This window comes from Aspergillus pseudodeflectus (assembly GCF_044049435.1).
Source record: "Aspergillus pseudodeflectus strain CBS 756.74 chromosome Unknown BJX68scaffold_26, whole genome shotgun sequence".
NCBI classification, from domain to species: domain Eukaryota; kingdom Fungi; phylum Ascomycota; class Eurotiomycetes; order Eurotiales; family Aspergillaceae; genus Aspergillus; species Aspergillus pseudodeflectus.
In genome coordinates, this window is record NW_027263802.1 from 18,806 (window position 1) to 34,730 (window position 15,925).

Sequence of the window (15,925 nt, forward strand, 5' to 3'; positions counted from 1 at the left end):
CGACCCACTGAATAAGATTCCACAAGTGATCGTAACACAAGCTTTTGTGAAGTATTCTCATTGACGTCACGGCCTCGACCAACGCAGTATACTGCCGAAACCGTGGCAGACCCATACTTCATGCTCGTGCTGATGCTTTGGGAATACTTCTTACATCAGACCACGATTCTAGATTGCCCGCTAGATGTCGCGACGAGGCACTTATTACGACTGCCTACGCGCATCTAGGGTTTCACGACAAGGATCAGACAATTATGGATTCGACAGCAAGGCGAAAGGAATTTGTTCTCTGTTTCGACGGCACTGGTAATAAATTCCATGGCGATTCGTCGGATAGCAATGTCCTAAAGATTTTCCGAGTGAGCACCCCTTTCCTACACTTAAGCCTGTCCTGACAATGAGAAACGATGCTCGACCGGAGCGACAGCAGCAGCCAATACCACTATTATCAACCAGGCATCGGCACCTATGTCACATCAGTCTCTCTGTCAGACAATGGCCTAATCCAGAAGCTGAAGTCGGCATATGTCAAAGCCAAAGCCGCTGCGATCGGATCTACCTTTGCCGACCACGTCATGGGCGGTTACAAGTTTCTGATGCGATACTATTGCCCCGGAGACCAGATCTACTTCTTCGGATTCAGTCGCGGCGCCTATGTCGCGCGGTTTCTGGCCGAGATGCTGGATAGGATCGGTCTCTTAAAAACGGGCAATGAGGAGCTGATCAGCTTTGCCTGGAAGACGTTTGCAAAGTGGCAGCAACGTACCAGCCGCACGAAAGCTGAAAAGGCCCGGAAGAAACAATTGGAACAACACCTGGCCGACTTTAAGGACACTTTCTGCCAGCCCGTGAGCCAGATACGATTCCTAGGCCTATTTGATACGGTTAATAGCGTCCCTCGTTTTGAGAACGCCTGGATGACGCGGAGCAGGTTCCCATATACCGCCCGCACCTCAGCTGGAGTGATCCGTCATGCGGTCAGTATCGACGAACACCGCGCTAAGTTTCGACAGGATCTCGTGTCAGAGGTCAAACCGTCAAAGGAATCACGGCATTCAAGATTGCGTCGCCGCGTAAAGGCACACTTTGCCGCCAATCCCCATCTGCGCCACCACCGGCAGACATTGCCTGAGAGCCCGATGAACCAGGAGCCCGAACAAGAGAAACCAAAGATGTCAGATGATAACTGCGACTCCAAACATGCAAGAAACGGCTCCGTTCGGCATGCCCCGCTTGACGCCGATCCGGATCGTCTCAACAGGGAACGACATCTGGCATTGGCGGGATTCCCGGATCCTCCTCACACGACCGATGGCGTGGACTCGACGATTTCCACCGAGAGATCCGGCACTGCAGCCGTCTCTGGCGGCGATATTCCAACTGAACAGGACATTGAAGAAGTATGGTTTCCTGGCTGCCATGCAGATATCGGAGGTGGTTGGGAGATCAAGCAAAACGAGTGCTCTCTCAGCTACGTATCGCTGCTATGGATGGTCCACAATGCGCAGCTGGCGGGACTGCGGTTTGATACCAGCAAGCTAGCGCATTTTGACTGTATGACTGTTGGACAGGCGGCACAGTCGCGACGCGAAAAACGCTCAGAGGATTTTGAGTCCAGAGCAAGCCCGAGCGGACAGGCGACCTCCATTGGGAAGCGTGCATCTGCTTCCGGCATTCCAGAAGCCCTTCTTGAGAAGGCCAGCGCTGATGGCAAAATCCATGATTGCCTCCGGTTTGGCAGCGGCCCGTCCTGGCTCTCTGTTCTCTCCTGGAAGATGATGGAGTACCTGCCGTTTCGCCGGATGGACCTTCAAGAAGACGGATCTTGGAAGCCTGTCCGATGGCCGCTTCCCCGGGGGGAGGTGCGCGATATGCCTGATGACGCGAAGATTCACGTTTCTGCGATCCGGAGGTTGCACGCGAACTGCGACTATCGGCCGGGAAATCTGATTATGGGCGGCGGGGGTAGAGGGAAGTTGAAGGCTCCAAAGGAAGAGGGCATAGGGGAGTGGGCTGTGGCTGCACACGAGGGGTGTCCCTTGCAGGAAACATATGTCCGTAAGCCAAAGTCATTTTCCCGCGACTATTAGCGATGATGGAAGCGGTTTTGTACTCAAAAATAATTGAACTGCATTGCTTTTATACTGTAGAACGCGGTGTCTCTCACGATCCACCTCGTCACCAAAATAACTTTTGTACCATGTGCTGACATTCTGTTGAACCAAATACAAGGCCATTGGCTACAGATTTGACATGCAAAATCGGATCAGATTATCAGGCAGCTGGACCACCGCTCGAAAGTGATCAATCTACCAACTGATGGTCAATACTCACTTAATTCCGCCAATGTCCAAAACCATTGCCCACAATTTGCTCATGCTCCAAATCGGAAGCCGGGCCATCGTAATGAAGTTTCCAACCTAAAGATACGTCAGATACACGTTGTCTCCCACTCATAGGGTTGAAAGTCATTCTTGTAACTTACTCATCGGGAACGCGTAGAAACTGGACTCATCCTCTCGCATGTATGTGTAAAACCCATTCTCCCGTTTGATCTTCTTCAGTTTTCCTTGCGGCCCAGGCGCAGGTCGAAGGTTGTCCAACCGGCCTACAACTCGCAACATGGCCGTGAGAGCCACCTTGCTGGCATCCCCTCCAAGGCATGAGTGAGTCCCAACACCATAATGGATATACGACTCCATGGGTCGAGTCAGGTCGACCTCATATGGGTTCGGGAATATGTTGGGGTCCTTGTTGGCGTCAACCTGGGTTTGGTCAGCCGTCTCTCTACTCCTGTCTGGCGCGAAAGTGGAGATACATACGAAGCTCACGAATACTTTGTCCCCTGGCTTTATCTGGACCAGACCATGTTTATCCTCGAGACTTAGGCCGGTCTGGGACTCTCGGTACGAGCCAAAAACCCCGTTCAAGCGAATGGCCTCCATGCAGTATCGGAGGAGTATTTCATCCGAGGCGGGCGTATCCTCCTTGGCAACACGGTTGATGTCCGGCAGATGCTGCTTTCCGCGGTCCGAGAGATAGTAGTCAATTATCTGCGTGAAGACCTGGGCCTGGTTAGGCACCATGGAGATGGCCGTGGGGAGAATCTGCGACCAGGTCACCTGTTCTGCATCCAGGCCGCTATGGAGCAGACGTTCCACCATGTGGACACCATAGTGGTAGAGTGCATTCTTGTTAGCACGTCTTTTGCCTAGCACTGTTGCCAAGAAGCCGGAATTGCTGATTGCCTTGACCTTTATCTCAACCAGCTTTCCGAACTTTTCTGCTGCTTCCCGTGCCTTGTGGCGGACGAAAAACGACTTCACTGGGTCCACATCGAAGAATATTGCCGTGAAAATCAGGGCCATGATCTCGAACATCTCATGTTCGGTGAAGACCCCATGTGGATTCGCATTTGTCTTTAGAGGCAAGGAAAATATGTTGGCCGCAAAATGAACATGGGCCAGATTTCCGACGCTATAACCTTGAGCGTTAGCATCAGGACGGCGTACACTTGTCTTTTTACAGCACGTACTCTCGAGTAATGTCCACCTGGTTGACGTTACCAATCCGGCAAGACTTTTCAACCAACAGCTGTTGAGTAATCTCAAGATAGAACTGCTTAACCGCATCGTGCCAATGCGCCTGGTAGAGGGAGCGCGACATGGTATCGCGCTGGGTAGCATGAGAAGGGGCGTCACCCGAGAGCATAAAGTCCCACCCACGCTCTCCGAATACATACGCAGTTGCCTCGCCCCAGACCACGCGGAAGTTGGACGGGTCTTCCAAGATACGACGAACGTTGTGATAATTGAAAATATCCGTCCTGGGCGGGCTATACGCGGGGCGGTACCATGTATAGTCCTGCTCCCGCCCGAGTGTCCTCATAATGGCGCTATTCTCCCTGGGGATGGTCATGGGGTAGTGGATATAGATGGAGTTGTACCTGAACCATCGAGGGAATGCCCTTAGAGCCAGCCGGTAGAAGCAGCAGCCTTGATTGATATCCATGTCGTACTTTGCCTCGGCGTAGCCCCAATTGGTCATATTCTTGGCATTGAACTCCTTCTGTGCATAGGTTAGCATGCAACGCTTTATATGAAGATGAGAGATGCGAGTCTATACCGTGTAGAACCTATCGCCTCGAACAAGGGCCACCGCATCAGACAGGACAGCTCTAGAAACGGTGTAGCCAGGGGCAATGCCGACCCCTGGAACCATGGGGCTCTTGGGCTCTTCTGCAACGATACCAGGATAGAGCTCGACGTAATCTGGTCGTTCATACAGATGGCGCAATTGATCCGCTATACCGGGGTCCGAGTTGATCTCCTCAAAGGTTTCGTAGGGCTTCAGGTCAAAGAACTTGCGGAACTCGTTCAGAGTGCCGACGTTCCATTTCCGGGCCTGCTCCATACCGAGAATCTCAACCGTCCGTAAGACCTTGGGCACATTGCGAGGACCGAATGATCCAGCGACCTCTTCGATCGCGCGCGTCAAGATATCGACCAACTCTGCATCTCGAAATTTACCGTCGGATTGGCGCTTCAAGCCACCGAATGTGCGCTTAGACGGGTCTTTGTCCATTTTTCCGGCCATCCCTTTCATTCCCCGCATGAGTTGCTCCTTCGTGGCATCTTTGCCCTGAACTCCGACAATCTCCTGGTATGCCTTCTCCGCCCAGAGTTCGTCTTGTTGACTGATTGTCGAGTGCCAGCGGTACGCAAGATTAAACTCGACCGAACATTGGTTCCCCTGCGCGGAAGCAACCGGATCATGCTCTTCGCTTGTCCGCGGATCCAGATTCCAGGTCGCGTTGTCCCGGTTGAGATTGATGATCGTGCGGAGATAATCGTACAGGGTGATGTTGATGTACATACCGCAGGTGATAAGCCGTGCCGTCTGGAAGAGGTCATTGTCGTACTTTGCCAGGGCAGCCCGGGCCTCGGCGGGGTCAAGTGTTTCACTTTCCGGCTTTTTGAACCGGTTGTTTTCGTTGATAGCGGCCAGCTGTGTAGCGACATGGTTGTGGAATCTGTTCAACATGATCAAGACTACGCCTGATGCCGCTGGCAGTGCGTGCAGGCGGGGCTCCGAGAAAGAGTCCGCTTTGATCTTGCCATCCGCGAATGTACGCATCTGGTTCTGCTCGTCTTGGTTGTCGCCGTACAGGATCGATAGATCGAGATAGGATGAGGTTCGGTTTTTCTCCGGGTGTGCTGGATCAGTTTGGAAGATGTCTACTATCGTCTCAGCCATTGTCCTCGCCTTATGCACCTCCCTGCTGGTACCTACCATGTATGATCAAGGACGCCCAGGTAAAGAAGAAGCTGGAGACATTGTTAGGATGTGGCTTGAATGTGTCTCGTGCAAAAATGCTATCAAAGATCAACCCCGGATCGGGCATATTGGGTGGTCTAATCTTCGAAGGCTCGGTAGTGCGCGCATATTCCGTGTCTGCTGCACCAAGTCGTGGTAGAACGGGGTTGTTATCAGACCCGTCGGCCGACCGATACGCATACTTGTCGCCAACATATCTACCCGAGTTAAGTAACGCGTGTCTACTGAAACCTTTCGGGCAACTCACGAGAGCGGAGGATGAGGCAGAGAGTCCCAGAGCTTTGCTAGAAACTTGTGGGTAGCGAAGTCCCTGTTGTGGGACTTGTCGGGCATTTTTGCTACCAGCTGAAGATAACGTTAGCCAGATTCCGCTTCTCATACTTATAAGAGACGACAGTTACCCGTATTATGCGTTCCATTAGCATGGTCTTGTCGTCTACCAGAGGTCCGCGCGCGGCAGTCTCAATAAGATCCTTGATAGTGCTAGCATCTTCGATTCCTAGCGCCCGTATATCTGCCCACAGACTTCCATGGTAGCCATCTGCAACGTATGACCCGTCTCCTGTGTCGGTCGGCAGTGGTCGGGAAGCCAGCTGTATCACCTTCAAGACATCTCTTAGCCCATCGACGACCCCTGCCTTTTCAGGTTTTGCTTCGTCATGGGACATTCCAGAGCTAGAGGCGCTTTTAGCTGGACCATCCTGCATGCCTGACCACGTCCCATTCTGGTAGTATGGGGTACTGCTCGACCCCTCGCTTTGCTTTTCCGGCCACATTGTAGCACACAGTAGTTCATAAAAATCAAAGAGGAGGACGGATACGCTACTGGCTCGCAAATAGCGTCGAGGTGTAGAGTCGCAAGTAGATTTTGGCCCTTGCGGGAAGATGGGGCAGGGGCACACGACCAAAACGTGTTTAAGAAACAAATCTGAGCTCAACAAACCTAGACTCTGTCTCCGCTTGGTTCCGTCAAGCTTAAGATCAAGTTTTGTGTCAACCATGGGTCGTCAGACGGGAGCCAATTGTGCTCCAGCGGTATATTATGTCAATCAGACAATAGAAGAATGTATTATAGCCGGAGCCACCTACAATGTCTCCTCCAAAAATTGATTATCCCCTCTCATACGTTTGCGGCCGAGAATATTGTATCGTGACGTTCTGCGAAATGTTTGACTTCGCAGGTGTCGTCAACGAACAGAGGTCATGATAGCATGCTCAAGAAGGCTGTTGCTTCGCACCCTTGACTGAGGATTGCAGATTTCCCAAACAACACCGAATGCCACGTCATGGATATAACTGCCGATGCTAATTATATCTAACTTCCCGTTTTCCAGGTTAGCATGGGCCCTGTATGTTGCCTGACTTTGTTGCTATCCGGTCGCGTCCATCTTCACAAGATACTCGGGTCATGCATTGCCTAGTGGTCCTCATCCGTTTTGGCTTTCTTCCCACCACCCTAGCGCAGCAAAACAACACGCTGTACGATGTGATTGTCATTGACAGTGGTCCCTCTGGCCTCAGCGCCGCTAGTGGATTGTCGCCTGTTTTCAAAAAAAGTTGTCTTATTCGACCCTCGTGAATACAGAAACAACGAACCAGACATATGCACGACGTAATCGGAAATGATTGTGGTCGCCCCCTCTCCCTCATCTACCTTGCCCCACACCGGAGCTCGCCTAGACTAGAGCAATCATCAGACATTATGCCAGCCGATTTTCGAGCAGCAGCTCGAAACCAGGTCTCATTCTATTACACGGCACCGTTCATTGACGAAAAGGGCGTGTCTCTGAATGCTACCTGGCCCGCGAGCATTGCCAATGGAAGCTCATTCTCCGCACGCAAGGTGATGCTAGGCAGCAAGCTGAAGGATGATCTACCCCACATCCCCGGATTGCGCGAGGCCTCTGGGAAGGGAATCTACTGGCGCCCATGGTGCGATGGCTTTGAGCACTGTGACCAAACCATGGGCATACTGGGCAACCTCTCGGACGCTTATGATAGTGTCCGAGAGCTGCAGCTGACAGTGAACAAGGACATCCACATATTCACGAAAAAACCCAAAGTGGTCCGCTGTGTTTAGCGCATACAACATCACTGTTTACAACAATGATGTCCTTAATATCACCCGCGACCAGAGCGGTCATGATGTACATGACCAGGCAGTCCAAAAGGTGTTTGACATCTTCCGTGTGTACTTTACGGATGGAACTTATAATGAATGTGGAGTATTCATGTGCCGATGGCAACGTGCAGGCTTTGACTCTTCCTACTCATCCAGGCGTCCGAATGATCAGAGGCAAGATATACACTACCACACCTGGTCTTAGGACAATGGTGAAGGGTATCTGGGGAGTTGGCGAGGCCAATAGCGACAACGGTACCAACGCTCTCCGCGCCGTGGCTAGTGGGAAGAAGGCGGCTGTCTCCTGCCACGGTGAGATAGCTGCATTGGGCATATTACGCTTTAATCTTCTAAGTTTTATAGTTGAATTGGCCACAGAAGAGCTTGCGCAGATCGGCTCAAACTTAACGAAACGAACAGTCTGCCAGACATGGACCACATGGAACGTAGATGAGCCATAACGTTGCGGATATTTACCATGCCCTCCCCGTCAAGTGATCCCAGTATCCGTTTGACTTTGTTGTTGATGTGTCGCTAGTATCATAATGGTATGGGTCAACCTTCGGTGATTGGGACTCCCAATGAGCAGGCGACGTTACCTTCGCTCACATTGTCAGGGCAGGCCAGCGATAGGCATAATTCATAGACGAAGCTGAGACGGAGACTAATTCCACAATAGCGCCTTTTAAGCATCAAAGAAGTCAAATGCGATCTGCATGTAGCCTATGGCGTCATATAAGCCTTAGCCCTCCTGCTTAGGAATTGAAAAGTTACGATATTCGATATTCTTAGAATACTTAACCCATAGTGGAAGACTTGGTTAGAGGCGCGATTTCCCAGAGCTTTTGTTGACATTGTCTCCTTTCCACCCTTGGCGATTTACTGGAGAAAGGCTGGCTAGATTCGTTGAGCTCCCTTGGTCACGCTCTTAAACGCCGAGGCAACCTTCAGGCTGCGCAGAAAGTACAATAACTGGCGTAGGGAAAGGTCATTGACCCGCACGACGGCGAAAGTCTTCTGGCCATAAGCTCTCTGGCCTGTCTACCTTGCTTGAAGGGCAAATTCAAGCAAGCAGAAGCAGTGTTACGACAGGTAAATGGGGCTATGAGGTCTTACTGGACACGCAGCATCCATACAGCGTCGAGTCCACCCCTAACATTGGAATGGCTGTTCATGACCGAGGCGAGTTTGATAGGGCGGACGCATTACACAGGGAAGAGCTACAGCATCGCGAAGAGATTTATGGCCGTAGGTTCCAAATAATTTGGAAACGTTGATCGTTATATTAGACATATCTTTCCAGAACGCGCTCTTTGATGAAGCAGCAAATCTATTGAGACGCACTCTGAAGGCCTCGGGGCGGGTGCGTAGCAGGGAAGATGTTATAAGCACTACTTTATACATCCAGTGTACTAACATGTGAAACATAAAGATAGTTAAATTTGGCATAGAACGGGACAGATCAGAAGGTTACCTGGTTAATATATGGTCTATTTAATGAGTAGTATGTGGCGATCCTCCGGTATGGAAATCATCCGAGTTATACGTAATTGTAAGCAGGACAGACCTATTCCGCTGAACTATTATAATTGCATAACCTCACTGATATTTAGGACAGGACGCCTCTTCCTCGAAAATACAGATTATTCGAATGACAAGCAATGATTTCCGTAGTCCTCCGAGTCCTTGGTAATCTACAGCAGAAAGCGAGAGCCGCGCAATAGCAGCAGAGCGAGGAATACAGATCCAAATATCGAAGCAACCGAAACGATAAGAGGCCAAACAAACGTAAGTTCTCCCACTTTGGTTGAAGTAGCTGGGACTTCCAAGAGGATTGCTGTGAGATTCGCTAAGTCGATATTCGATGGCAGGCTTGAACAAAAGGTTGTGTTTGTCTTTTAAGGATTCAGTATCAACGCATTCATAAGACTATCTTTGAGGAGATCCAACGTACTGGGCTGCAGACACAGCATGAGTAAAGGCTGAGCATGTTTGCTGCCCAGCCTTTCGCCTCTACTGCTTCTTGCACATAGATTCCGGAGATTTGGCTGGCTTCCATTGCTTTATTGAATGATCTGACACTCCAGACTCCGTAAACAATCAGGCCAGATATGATGGTGGTTCGAGTGATAGCACCGAGAACCAAATTAAGGCTGTCTTGTTCCCCGCGGCTTGAATGTGGTTGTTTGACAAGAACCTCTTGACTATCAGAACCTCGGGAATCGGGAGTAAGGGGCGAGTTGAGAGCAGGAGAATCTTCAGAGGGGGCCATAACTGTAGAAGTGATGGATATTCTTCTTAATACTCAAAGGGTCGATTAGAATTCAGTAATTGGTTCTTACAAATAATAGGTATGTAAAATGCAGATCCAATATGTGATAATCCGGGAAATATATAACACACGATTTCCATGAGAGAATCTTATATAGACTGTGTCAAAAACTCTAATAATATAAATGTCGATATGTCTTGAAGTCTAATGAGGTATGGAAACGTCATCACTTTATCTCTATATGGTTCACTGTTTGTGGAATAAGGACCGTCTGACCTATATAGTCTTCTTGACATAAGGTTTTGTAATAAACCCAATGCTGTCGAGTAGAATCGTCTGGAAGCCAAAACATGGAACTCAAACTAATATTTGATATGGAGCCGCATTCAAATGGTACATCTTAAGTACTAATTCTTACTCTAAATTCTGGTTGGCTAAAGTAGTATAGGCCGCTTATTAGTTCAGAAGTTAATATAATTAGTTGTGACTTTAAGAGCTGACCAAGTTACTTTCATCTAACATAACCTGCACAGTAATTACTAGGCGTATAAAAATAAGACTATTACTATGACTGTTCAGAATGATCTAGATCAAAATGAAAAACCCTTCCGCAACAACCACTAATGCGGGGGCCCATCTTTTGGCGGTGGATTGCATGGGCTGATATGAGCTACCCATGGTTAGTGCAACGCCAACTGAGCTTGGTATCACCAAAATGGATAGTGTATGATCATTTCTACGAATTTCAACCCAAGGTTCCTCTTCAGACAAGTTGACTTCAGCTCTAAATGTCTGATTGTCTCTTGGGCACGAGAAGAAATAACCGAGAATTTAATCCAGGAAAGTAAAATAAGATAGCTACATCAGTGTCATGATGCTAAAGGCTTAATATAATGACAACATTGTAAAATCCCTGACTCTAATCTCTGCTGAGTGCCAGTCTCTAACAACCCTATCCAGCTCCCATTAAACATCCCTGCATCATGAATGTAAAAGACTTCAAAAATTCAAACCTAGAACTTTCTTTGGGTGACCTATGCTTCCTCTCCTACATATCTCACCTGTCATCGTTTTCGTACCAGTAGCTGTCCAGTACCAGAATATGGTACGTGCAGCGGGATAATTTCGGTGCGACAGTCAGGCTGTGTAGTTGAATTGGTCTGTTACTTTAAGGTTATTTGGACTACATCATACATTGCAGGCGGGGCTACCAGTCATAGCTACTAGATCAATTTATTGGCGACTAGTTACAATGCAACATTGGTGCCGAACTTTAGCAGACATTGGTGATTCATCAATGATGCTTTGTTTAATTAATTATACACTATATTAGCAATGATGCTTTTATCCCACCCGCTTTTTATTCGCATACTTCCACCCCTATACCGAATGAGGGATCTATTATGACTAAGGCGACTTGTTTCACAACCATTAGTTGCCAAGTAACTACCATAAGGTCAAGGGCCTTACTCTGCCCGCCATGCCCAACAATAGTGGATAAGGTAATAAGGTAACATAGTGCATAGTTCTTTTAACACTTCCACATTGGTAAGTAATAAGTTAATGAATAATACTGTCATGCATGAGGAGATATTATCTCCAATCTACAATGATCCTACTGTCAGAGAGCCGCGCTTGGACTCAGGACGCTGTCAGTGAATAGATCTGCCTTGTAATATTACAGGTGACAAGACATCACGAGTTAACAGGACATCATATTATACTAGAAAGTCGCCTCCGTTCCTCTCCGGCTTACACCAGGCTGCGCGAGGCCTTTGGGAAGAACATCTACTCGGGACCTCGGAGTTGGTCCACTAAACCGGTTTGGAAGAGCCCTTATTCCAGTATGGTTCGAAGTGAAGTGGTGAGTCGTGCTGTATACTCCGAGGAAACGCCATGCGGAGGATGTAGGAGCTCAGCAATGGTACCTAGGTAGGCATCCTGACTCGTGATTTCAAAACAAGGGGCCGAGCTGCTCATAACGAGTACAATCCTGAGATACGAGTTGCCAAGAAAGGTGTTTGTGGCTGGTGGTGGCTCGTCTTGTCACTGTGCAGCTGAGGCTGGCCAGTGCTGACTTGCAAGGTTGCTAGCACGATCGCATTACGGTCTAACACATTTTGGGTATGGTTGCACTGCCTCTTTGGATATCAGCCACATGCCAACCACCATTCAGAGCGAAGCAACGTCCTCTCAATCACGCCGCTGAGATGCTGCGCCTCAGCGCGAGGCTGACTTGCAGGTTGCCATCTCGACAGCTGATTACCCCTCTTCGCATCTCACGACGCGACGGAGACAGCAATCAACAACCACGCAAGTGACAGCCTTGGAGATCATGTTTGTCGCGAGGGATGCGATATCTCCACTCTATATAAACCATCATCATGGCGTCGTCGATCGACGCCCCACCGAGAATGCCTCGAGTCCTCTCCCACGACGCCTACACAATTGCCTGGATCAGCGCGCTACCGCTGGAGATGGCCGCAGCGAAGCTCATGCTCGATGAGATCCACGGTAACCTGACGCAGCCTTCGACGGATCACAACTGCTACACGCTCGGAAGCATCCACGGCCATAATATCGTTATCGCGTGCTTACCCTCTGGCGTCTACGGCACTATCTCAGCAACAACGGTCCTGGCGCAAATGCTGCCCACGTTCGGATCGATAAAATTCGGCCTCATGGTGGGAATCGGAGGCGGCGTACCGACGAAAGGAGATGTGCGGCTTGGAGATGTGGTGGTTGGGATACCGAGTGGTTCATCGGGTGGCGTAATACAATTCGACTTTGGGAAGACGCTGCATTCGGGAAGGTTTCAGCGGCTGGGATCATTGAATAAACCGCCTCAGGTGTTGTTGACAGCGGTCTCTCAGCTGCGGAGCGCTCAGTTGATGGGAGAGGAGGAAATCCCACTCATGAAGACCATCTCCGACGCCTTGGGGGAGGACGGCGATGTCCCGGGAAGGAGCGCTCCGTCGACGAGAGGTAGAGCGATCAGAACAACATTCTCTCGGCCAGACAACGATCGGCTGTTCGACTCCTTATATACCCATGACGGCCCCGAGACGGATTGTTCATTGTGCGACCCTGCAAAACTGGTGCAACGCGATCCTCGAGAGTCAGATGCACCACGAATCCATTATGGCTCAATCGCTTCAGGAAACCAAGTGATGAAAGATGCCCGAACGCGTGACTCTATCGCCCAGGAGCTCGATATTTGTTGCTTCGAGATGGAAGCTGCAGGTTTGATGGATCAACTACAATGTCTCGTTGTTCGAGGGATCTCCGACTACTGTGATTCGCACAAGTCGAAGGAATGGCAAGGCTACGCAGCTCTTACGGCAGCCGCGTACACGAAAACGCTTCTGCAAGTTGTTCCTGTTCACCAGAATGACCGACAGGCAGGTAAAGGGCACTGGATGGTACCGTTTTTCAGAAACGCAGCATTTGTCGGTCGCAGGAATCACATCGCCGCTCTGGAAGATGGGGTTCTTAGGTCAGCCGAAAGGAGAAAAACTGCCATATGCGGACTCGGAGGGATTGGAAAGACTCAAATCGCGCTGGAACTGGCTTATCGCGTGCGCGATAAAAATCCTGAAATGTCGGTGTTCTGGATTCCATGCACCAGCTACGAGAGTGTTGAGCAGGCATACATGAATATCGCGCAAATGACCGGAATGGCAGAACTCAATGCAGCAGCAGTAAAGGAGCAGGTAAAAACTTACCTAAGCCATGAACGTTCTGGAAAGTGGCTTCTTGTATATGACAATGCAGACGACATGGATATGTGGACAAAGGGGACTGAGACTCGCCCGGCGTTGAAAAGTCTACTGCCACACAATGAAGCAGGGCACATCCTTTTCACTAGTCGGAATCGAAAGCTCGCTGTTAAGCTGGCTCTGTCGAACGTGGTACAGATTCCTGACATGGATGAGGACACAGCCATGCAAATGCTTCAAAAACACCTGATCCGGAAGGATATGCTTAAGGACAAGGAGGCAACTGCGACCCTTCTCGGACAACTTTGCTGGCTACCCCTCGCTATTAGTCAGGCCGCGGCATATATCAACGAGAATGACATTACCACACTGGGAAGCTATATGTCTCTTCTTGACGCACAGGAAGAGAATACGGTTAACCTATTGAGCGAGGATTTTGAGGACGATGGGCGATACGCAGATGTACAAAACGCGGTGACTACCACGTGGCTGGTTTCCTTCTCCCAGATCCAATTATTGGACCCTCTGGCAGTGGACTATCTCTCGTTCATGGCTTGTATAAGTCCTCGCAATATCCCACAGTCCCTTCTTCCGCCGGCCCCGTCCGACAAAAAAAAGATCGAAGCATTGGGTATTCTCAAAGCCTATTCCTTCATATCGGAACAGACTAAATCTGGCGACTTGACACTGCACCGACTAGTTTATCTCGCAACAAGGACATGGATGAAAAAGAACAAGTCTTTCACGACGTGGATAATAAAGACTGTGCAGCATATGGGCGAAACATTTTCACAGCTTGACCGTCGCGAAAGACATCTGAGGCGACAATATCTGCCCCATATCCTCTCTGTCATTGAAAATAACGAGTTCGAGTCTGTGCGAGATCAATACGGGGGTCTATTACAGAGGGTGGGATACTGGCTAAGTTCCGATGGAAGAAACGGGGAAGCAAAGTCATTATTCTCCCAGGTCCTGGAAGATAGAGAGAAAACCCTAGGCATGGATCACAAGGACACGCTAGATATCATGGATGACATCGGAGAGGTGCTACTGGGATTGGGACAGTATACCGAAGCGAAACAGATAATGGAGCAGGTTCTAGAGGGACGAAATGTGGTTCTTGGACCTGAGCACCCTGACACTCTAGTGAGTTTGGACACTTATAGTTTGGTGTTTGCTGGGCAGGGTAAATATGCGCGCGCACAAGAGATCCTAGAGCGTACCCTACAAGGTTTTGAAAAGGTTCTTGGTCCCGGGCACCCGCGAACTCTGGATTGCCTCACCAGCCTTGCTAGTGTACTTAGCCGACGAGGACAGTATGAAGAGGCAGAATTCCTCTATCGACGGGCGAATGAGGGCTATGTCAAGGAGCTCGGGCCGCAGGACGAGTGCACCTTATACAATGTTAGCAGTACCGGTGTCGCATTGATGCTGCTCGGGAAATATGATGAGGCCGAACATATACACCGCGAAGTGTTCCAGATATCCCAAGAGACGTACGGACCTGAGCACCCGCTTACTTTGACCAGCATGGGAAACCTGGGCAACATTTACCTTGAGCAAGAAAGGTTCCAAGAAGCGGAACAGATTCACATGCGCGCTTTGGACATTGCAAAGCTTGTATTCGGTCCAGAACACCCAGATACGCTTGTAATAATTGATCGACTAGGGATAGTGCGGGGGAAACAGGGCAGACACGAAGAAGCCAAAGCCTTGCACCAACAAGCTATTGATGGCTCTCATAAACACCTCGGAGAGAATCATCCACTCACCATTTCATTCTTGAGCAACTTGGCGCTGGCGCACTTGGCGCACTTTGTGCACTGGGAGCAGAGACAATTGGAGGAGCTAGAGGAGCTGGAGGTCAGGGTAGAGGAGCTGTGGGTCAGAGCAGAGGAGCTGGTGGTCAGGGTATGGGAGACTGCAAAGCAGCAGCTGGGTCTGGAGCATCCTAGCACGCTCGGGAGCATGCAAGATCTTGCATACACCTGGGAAGCAATGGGCAAGCGCCGTGAGGCAATAGACCTGATTAAACAGTGCTTGGAGCTGCGCAAAAGGCGCCTTGGACCCGAACACCCTGAGACAATCGATTCGAAGATCACACTATCCCGGTGGCAAGAAATAGAGAGTTGTCCCCGGGCTAACCAACCGGCGACAGCCTTGGACTGTGGTAACCAGACTAATCCACAATCCGACAATGACAGAAAATCTGTTCGCATTGCTTTTGAAAAGAAGGCCATTGCCCGAGCAGCTACCGGGGATATGTCGGATACTTTCCGCGTACCCATCGCGGCTGAAGTCGGAAGCCGGTGGAAAGTATGGCGTCGTCTACGGCACAAGATGGTCACGTCCTAGGAATTTGGGTTCCTCTTTCTCATGTATCAACCCGGGCCTCTAATACTATGAAATATATGAGCTTTACTGCTAGCTACTGACGAGTGTCTCTTCATGCAACGCTCTAAACTGACCCCTTTC

At 49.8% G+C, this 15,925-nt stretch overlaps 4 protein-coding genes across 4 annotated transcripts; 3 read left to right on the forward strand and 1 right to left on the reverse strand.

Moving 5' to 3' along the window:
- Nucleotides 1-254: 254 nt before the first annotated feature.
- Nucleotides 255-2,090, forward strand: BJX68DRAFT_276285 (T6SS phospholipase effector Tle1-like catalytic domain-containing protein; the record flags this gene model as incomplete). Its single annotated transcript, XM_071048060.1, has 2 exons — nucleotides 255-388; nucleotides 428-2,090. The coding sequence occupies 2 exons, from the start codon at nucleotides 255-257 to the stop codon at nucleotides 2,088-2,090; spliced, it is 1,797 nt and encodes a 598-aa protein (XP_070898108.1).
- Nucleotides 2,091-2,334: 244 nt separating this feature from the next.
- BJX68DRAFT_255814 (peroxidase/cytochrome P450 family protein) lies at nucleotides 2,335-6,005 on the reverse strand (the record flags this gene model as incomplete). The annotated part of the gene is made up of 8 exons (XM_071043105.1): nucleotides 2,335-2,420; nucleotides 2,486-2,765; nucleotides 2,823-3,477; nucleotides 3,536-4,068; nucleotides 4,126-5,237; nucleotides 5,293-5,534; nucleotides 5,585-5,682; nucleotides 5,739-6,005. 8 exons carry the CDS (start codon nucleotides 6,003-6,005, stop codon nucleotides 2,335-2,337), a joined length of 3,273 nt encoding a protein of 1,090 aa, XP_070898109.1.
- A 1,034-nt stretch (nucleotides 6,006-7,039) lies between these two features.
- On the forward strand, nucleotides 7,040-7,920 carry BJX68DRAFT_267649 (uncharacterized protein; the record flags this gene model as incomplete). Its single annotated transcript, XM_071045865.1, has 4 exons — nucleotides 7,040-7,339; nucleotides 7,401-7,524; nucleotides 7,616-7,771; nucleotides 7,823-7,920. The coding sequence occupies 4 exons, from the start codon at nucleotides 7,040-7,042 to the stop codon at nucleotides 7,918-7,920; spliced, it is 678 nt and encodes a 225-aa protein (XP_070898110.1).
- A 3,291-nt stretch (nucleotides 7,921-11,211) lies between these two features.
- Nucleotides 11,212-15,805, forward strand: BJX68DRAFT_255815 (uncharacterized protein; the record flags this gene model as incomplete). Its single annotated transcript, XM_071043106.1, has 4 exons — nucleotides 11,212-11,224; nucleotides 12,156-13,639; nucleotides 13,721-15,578; nucleotides 15,609-15,805. The coding sequence occupies 4 exons, from the start codon at nucleotides 11,212-11,214 to the stop codon at nucleotides 15,803-15,805; spliced, it is 3,552 nt and encodes a 1,183-aa protein (XP_070898111.1).
- Nucleotides 15,806-15,925: the final 120 nt, after the last annotated feature.